The 7,216-nt window shown below is 30.3% G+C and overlaps 1 protein-coding gene across 1 annotated transcript in view; it reads right to left on the bottom strand.

The window, feature by feature from the left end:
* Positions 1 to 216: 216 nt before the first annotated feature.
* Positions 217 to 7,216, bottom strand: part of LOC106682805 (ATP-dependent translocase ABCB1) — a 36,648-nt gene continuing 29,648 nt past the window's right edge. Inside the window, exons 26-29 of the mRNA XM_067045624.1 lie at positions 5,505 to 5,699; positions 3,567 to 3,779; positions 3,047 to 3,193; positions 217 to 870 (exon numbers count right to left, since the gene is read on the bottom strand). Of these exons, the coding sequence (XP_066901725.1) occupies positions 673 to 870; positions 3,047 to 3,193; positions 3,567 to 3,779; positions 5,505 to 5,699 (753 nt within the window). The 3' untranslated portion in view covers positions 217 to 672. The remainder of the gene's footprint in view (positions 871 to 3,046; positions 3,194 to 3,566; positions 3,780 to 5,504; positions 5,700 to 7,216) is intronic.

Below are 7,216 nucleotides of genomic sequence, written 5' to 3' on the forward strand. Positions count from 1 at the left end.
TATTTTATATTGTATTCGTGAAAATAATTATAATATAAAATAAAATTTGCTTCTTTGTTATTCTTTGTGAATTTACCAGGGGAAAAAATATATTTTTTACAAGGCGACAAGATGATGGTATTCTTCATAGCATTGTATTTATTAGATCAAATTTTTTTTCTGATAACAAATATAATTGTCTTGTATCTTTTATCATAAATAAATACATATATTATCAGTCTCATAATTATTGAACTTAAAAACCTTTTTATCTTATCAAATATTTCTTTTCTATTTCATTTATTCAATATGACTTACAAATGTAGGAGATTGAAAAATAAAAATAGGTTGAAAAAATTAACAAAAAACACCAAATTAGCCTACATTAACAATATTACAATGAGAAATTTCATTAACATTGCCAGTTGTGGATCGTAAAAAAGTAATTTATAAATTTAGAGTTGTGCATTATAACTATATTCTAAACATCACTAGAACTTTATGTTCTTGATAAAATCTGACAATGGCTTCATCAAATTGTATCATAGAAATACTAAATTTATTTCTATATTTGATATAACCCCAAATTCCATTATCCTCCACCAACAGGTCACCAATATTCTTGAATGACTAGCTTATAAAAATGCTTGTAAAAGAAATGACAAAATTGCTAATTAAAAAATATTGTTGACATTAACTGTGATATTGGGCCTTCACCAGATGGTAATACATCCCACGTAGTTGAAGCAATTCATTGTGAGAACCTATTTCTGTGACTGTACCCTGTGATATAACAGCTATCAGGTCAGCATTCTCAACTGTCGTTAAACGATGGGCTATAACAATGCTTGTTCGCCCTTTTCTTGCGTTATTTAGGGCATCGTGCACTACCTGTGGAACACAATTATAACAATGTTCTTTAAGGGTGTATAAATGTTTTATATTTTATATAACCAATGATGTTCACTTATGAAGCTTACTTTCAAAAGGGCACATTTCCAATTTGTATATTTTTCTAGTGAGGAAAGAAAATTAATAAGAGTACTAGTTAAAACAATTACCCCAACTTAAGTCTTGGAAGAGAATGGGATTGTCTCATTTTAATGGTAAATAATAAGAGGATTCAATTAAGATCTACTAAATGGAATCTTTAGATTTTATTGTTTATTCATTAGATTTTAATAGGACTGTTTTAATTGTATGGATACTAGCTATTGAAAGTAAGCTCTTTAATTGATGTTCGAAAACCATATCAATAATTGTTTACAAGTATGTAACACATGAGTTCTTATACACAATACTCGCAATTCAGTTCCCTACAAATTATTCATTTCAAACATATAAGAAAAAAACACATGTATTAAAAATTAATCAATTAAATTAATGATCTAGACAATTTTTTGAACAATAAAACAAAAGAAATTAATAATCTCTGGAGGAAAAAAAGTATTTCCATTCACCCTTTTCTGGTCTTGTCATATAATAGGGATATTTATGATGTTATGTTAAATGTAAAATGTTTCACCATGTTAAATGTATAAGAATAGGATTGTGAGCAGCCCTATTTAAAGACATGTTAAATGCATGAGAGCTCCTAGTGGATTTTCTGAGCAACTTTTTTAGTAATATTTCCTTCCAAAACTTCTTGTTATTGTTTCTTTTAAGTTTTGATTACAGCTATTTATAAAAACATGCCTAAAGCAAGTGAAAAGTAGAAGTGTGAAAATTTGGCTACTGATTGTCTTGTTTAAAAACGTCTTGTCCAAAACAATACTAATACAATCAAGCAACCTAACACGACGATGTAGGCTGGTCTGTTGTGTGACGTCATTTTCCATTTAACAAACTCTCAAACATGCTAAATGTAACATTGTTTTAACATGATAAAAGTAGGAAATATTTCTCCATTTAGCATGTTAAACTATAGATCATGAATACCCTTAATTTACAAGGATTTTTTGGTGAAATGGTTAACACAGCTAAACTATAACATATTTTCTAATACGTTATATACCATAATACTTATTAATCCTGAATATGTTAAGCACCATGAAATGATGATTGTACCATGATTTGATTACTATAATTTTCTAACACCATTTTTTTATTAATATTTATTGACCTAATTTTATTTTACTTTAATATCGTCCTTATATTTTATTATTATTATTATTCATTTTTTTACTTTATCTATTACTCAATTTATTTATTTTATTTTTTTTTTATCTTGCCTACGTATGAATGGTGTGATTGAATTTTTACAATAATATCAGATTTGGTAATCAATACCTTCAGGATGCTATAGTCATGAATTACATGTAATTTTTGTAATAACTGTCAGTTCTGCATGAAGTACAAAAACAATAATTTTCGCTGAATTTAATTTTTTATTTTCATAAAAGCAAGAAAGCAGCTGAGTCTCGAAAAGAAATTTTAAACAGAATGAACACGTCAGAATTGGTTCTAGAAACTTTTACTGAAAGATACCAATGTTTTGGTTGACCTTCTGAAGTTGATAATGACTAAATGAAAAATTGAATGAAATTATCATATAACTGTGCTTGAGATTGTAAAGCAGTTAAATGTATCACACAACTGAAAATCATATAAGACGTTGTAGAACTAGTTAAGAAGCTTGATATTTGGGTTTCGAATAAATTGAAATGAATTCACCTAACAAAAAATCAATATTTTAAATGTAGTGAAATAAATTCTTTTTAAAACAAATTATTATCAATTATGAAAAATGGATAGTCTAGAAAAACGTTAATCGAAAAAGAACGTGGTCCAAGTAAGATGAACCAGCACAAACTGTATCAGAAGTTTAATTGTGTTCTAAAAAGATCATATTGTCAATTTGGTGGAATTACAAAGGCATTTTGTATTTTGAGTTGCTTTGAAGCAACTGAACAATCAACTCAAAATTTTATTACCAAAACTTATGATTTGATTATCCATTTGAGCTTTCCACCTAAGAATTTAATATCAGATGAACAATAATTAATTGCTTTATTACTACATTCTATTTATTCATCCAAACCACTGTATTAAATGCAGCAATGACAACCTTCTCACTTTCAGAATCTAATGCAGAAGTAGCTTCGTCTAAAAGTAGTATTTTTGGATTCCTGAGTATGGCTCTCGCTATGGCTACCCTCTGTCTCTGACCACCCGATAACTTTGAACCTCTCTCACCAACATTAGTCTCATAGCCCTAAAATCAACTATAGATAGTTAGTAATTTAAAATTTGTTTAAATAATTTTATTTAACAGCTAAGCTATTAATATTCTCAGTATGGTTATCACTATTAATTTACTATTTTTTAGTAAACCTTACATTATGGAAAGTTGTGCAAAATTTCCGAATCCTTCTCTGAACTTGTGAAATAAGAGAAAATTGTAAAACTTTAAAATAAAAACTCATATAGGTTGGCCTAATGTTTAGCTAAAAACTTTTTCTTTTCCAGTTTTCAAGAAAATTAGTTATATTTGCAAATTCAGCAGAGAAAATTTAAAAAAATTGTTGTAATGTAAAATTAATGGTATATCCTATAACTATTATTAAAAATAAAAAGTAGTTAGTTACCTGTGGCAGGCTTACAATAAACTCATGAATATTGGCGGCTTTTGCTGCATCTATTATCTCTTGATCTGTCACTTTCCTACCAAGAGAAGAGATCCCATAGGTAATATTATCTCTCAGGGAGGAATCAAACAACATTGGCTCTTGTGTAACTAAACCAATTTTGCTTCTGAGATAGCCAACATTTATTTTTTCAATATCTACACCATCTATAAACTATTACAGAAAATTTTAATATAAATCTATCAAATAATTTTTAAAAAAAAATTAAAACACTAAACTAACAGCATCCATTAAAATACAGACTCAAACCTTATATAAACATGGTAACAGTATTAACTATATTCTCCTGACTTCTAACAATAAAAGGAAGAGGAGTTCTTAATATTTTTGTTGAGGTGCTTATGTAAGGTAATCTGACTCCAATTCATAGTAGGTACTCTTGACATTGGTACTCTCTTCAAAATAGGTAAGGTAGTAGATTGGAGGTGACTAGATACAATGAGACTTATAGGTGCCAGCCATAAGTTCTTTAAGGATGGTGACCTTGTCCTACAGGGTACTATTCCTGTAAGTAGGAAGGATGAATGCATGAATTCAGCCATCGGGTCCTACGAAAGAAGAGAAGGAGAAGAAATCTGGAGAAGGCAGAGAAATACAAGACAAAATACATTTCCAAAAATATAACACTAGAATGTACTGATCCACTGTGTAAATTGTTATCCTCTGACTCCTAAGGAGGTGTTTGACGTATAGCGAGACCTGACAATTTTGGTCTAGTCTCTGGGCTATTAAATGCCATGAGAGGTACAACATGTAAGATGTTCGTTTTCAGTGGATCAGCAAATTCTATTGGAATCTTTATTAATTCAAATGGTACATTTATATATATTAAAAGGTCTTATATAATCGTTACATGTTAAAATTAAGGTATTTACAAGGAATAGTATAAATATTAATATACAGCATTTGTAGTGGGTACTACTAGCCGTAAGTGCACGGATGTGATAGCTGGTAGGTTGTGTCATGCCAAGCCATAGTGGTTTTGGCAGCTGTAGTTGTTGCGGCATAGACCAGTAGGTAGTGGTATCACTACACATTTAATCCCACTTTACTTTTCTCTTTTCATATCATTTCTGGAAACTACTGATGCCCAACTCTTCCAATATTCCTATAAATTCTACTTCAATCAGTCTTTTGTATTAGTTTATGTACATTTCCCCCTCCCTCCTATTTTAAAATAAATTAGGTTGTTTATTGTAACAAAGTGAATTATTTTTGTTTACCATATTGGATCTTATTTCTGTTCAGTAGATTTTCTCTCTAATCCAACATTTGTCATTCTGATGCATATTTCAGAACATGCTATGGTGGGCGAAGGAGAGAGGACTTGACTTTGACCAAATTTTAATGCTCAAAGATATTTAAGGTATAAGTAAGTGATACTTTTAAAACAAAACAAATACCAATCAATGATTATTTCAAACCTTAAATTTCCTAGTTGAGATGTCTTATTTTGAATTGTCTTTTACATGCCATCATGGTATTTATACTGAACATGTTTTGTATATATTTCTCAGTTTTCGTAAATGTTCTGCATTGTATGTTTTTCATTACTTCTTAGTTAGTTGTCCAGCACTCTAAAGATGACAGGTGTGTGGTCACATAGCTGTTGGATTACAGAGTCTTATTATATACACTAAACAATGCTTACTGTTAGTTGTAAGGCATTGGCTCATAAGGACTCCCTTCTTTTTCTCTAGAGTGAGCATGAATCAATGCCTGTATGAATTAAAAGCTTTATGAATGATCAAGAACTGTATTTATGTCAAGAACATAATTTACAAGAAATAAAATCAAATTCCTGTAACTGTGTTTATTTATAGTTCTTTAATTTTTTTTTCTTTTTATGTGTGATTATTAATGATCTATTTTACTTACAATATGTCCATTGCTGGGATTGTAAAATCTTTCTAAGAGAGCAATGACAGTGGACTTTCCGGATCCTGAACTACCAACCAGAGCGACTGTTTTACCTTGTGATATTTCAAGACTGAATCCTGTCAGAACCAGACTGTGCTTTCGAGTTGGATAGGAAAATACTACATCTTTAAATTGTATATTCCCTTTTATTTCCTAAAGTAAAAAACATTAAATAAGAATCAAAATAACAAATGATATTCTTATTTGATTACTAAAATAGTTCAACTCATCAAATATCGGGTTCTAAAATAAGTTCATAGCGTTTATTACTGGTGATTTCAATTAAAAATTCAGATTCTTGTAAATATTTTAATTAATTATATATGACCCATTTTGATCTATTAAATTTTGCCATCTTTCAGGTAATTTTTTAATTCCGTCCTCCCAGAACTTATCAGATTTTTGTGCAATGAACTCCTCTATGTGCGTTTTGCAGTCCTCGAGCGAATTAAAAGTGATTCCTGTTAAGAGAGTTTTAAAGGACCTGAAATAAGTGAGAATCTGTTGGTGCAAGGTCTGGTGAATATGGTGGGTCACAACTCAGCCAAACTCCAATAATTTCTGCCGTGACTCCAAAAAAACATGAGGACAGGCATTATCGTGATGGAAAACTATGCCTTCGCGATTAGCCAATACTGGATGCTTTTGCTCAACTGCTGCTTTTAATTGTTCCAACTGGGCACAGTATACTGCTGAATTAAAGGTCTGGTTGGGCGGGAGGAGCTCAAAATAAAGGACACCTTTCCAATCCCGCCAAATGCACAGCATAACCTTTTTGGGATGTAATCCTGCTTTTGGAGTCATTAAGGGCAGGTCACTTCTTTTTCCTCACAATATTATTGTACAGGACCCACTTTTCATCCCCAGTTATCAACCTTTTTAAAAATGGATCATTAACAATGCGTTTCAGCAGGGAATTGCTAATGGATATGTGGTCCAATAAATTCTTTTCCGTCATATTGTAAGGAACCAATACATATCACTTCGAAAAACATATCCCACAGCCCCCAAAAGATTAGGGACACTTGCATGAGATATGTTAAGCGTTTCTGCGATATCCTGTGTCCTATAGTGAGGTTTGTCTGTGACCAATGCTTGAATTTGGTCATCAACAGTTGAAGGCCAACCCGGATGCTTTGCATCTAAGCAAACCACTTACAGATGGTGTTTTCTCCTAAGGTATCATCGTCATACAAAATGCAAATTTTGTTAACTGTCTGTGCAGCGGAAATAAAAAGTCATTAAATGATGGAAATGATTTTTTTTCTCTTCCATTTTGAGCAAGATACCACTTAAAGATAAAGAATCTCGATTGAAACTGATGCATAAAAGCACCTTAACTAATCCTTTTTTTTGGAATATGTAAACATTATTGACCAAATTTTATAAACAGAGAGAATTAAATTGAAATATTGAAAAATGCTATGAACTTATTTTAAAACTCGATAGTATATTTAATTTTTTAAAAAATTTAATACAATAACAAAATATAATAATAAATCAAGGAGATGATGGTTGAGGGTGTTATCATAAATAAAACAAAAAATAATGAAATTTAAATTTAAAATTCTTTCTTATCTATTCTCAACTCATTTACCTTTTTTTTAATTCCTATTCCATTTACTATTAGATATAAGGTAAGTCAGGGCAAGAGCAACAATTTTTTTTTT

Source organism: Halyomorpha halys, unplaced genomic scaffold (assembly GCF_000696795.3).
Source record: "Halyomorpha halys isolate HHAL.00 unplaced genomic scaffold, Hhal_1.1 Scaffold25.1, whole genome shotgun sequence".
NCBI classification, from domain to species: domain Eukaryota; kingdom Metazoa; phylum Arthropoda; class Insecta; order Hemiptera; family Pentatomidae; genus Halyomorpha; species Halyomorpha halys.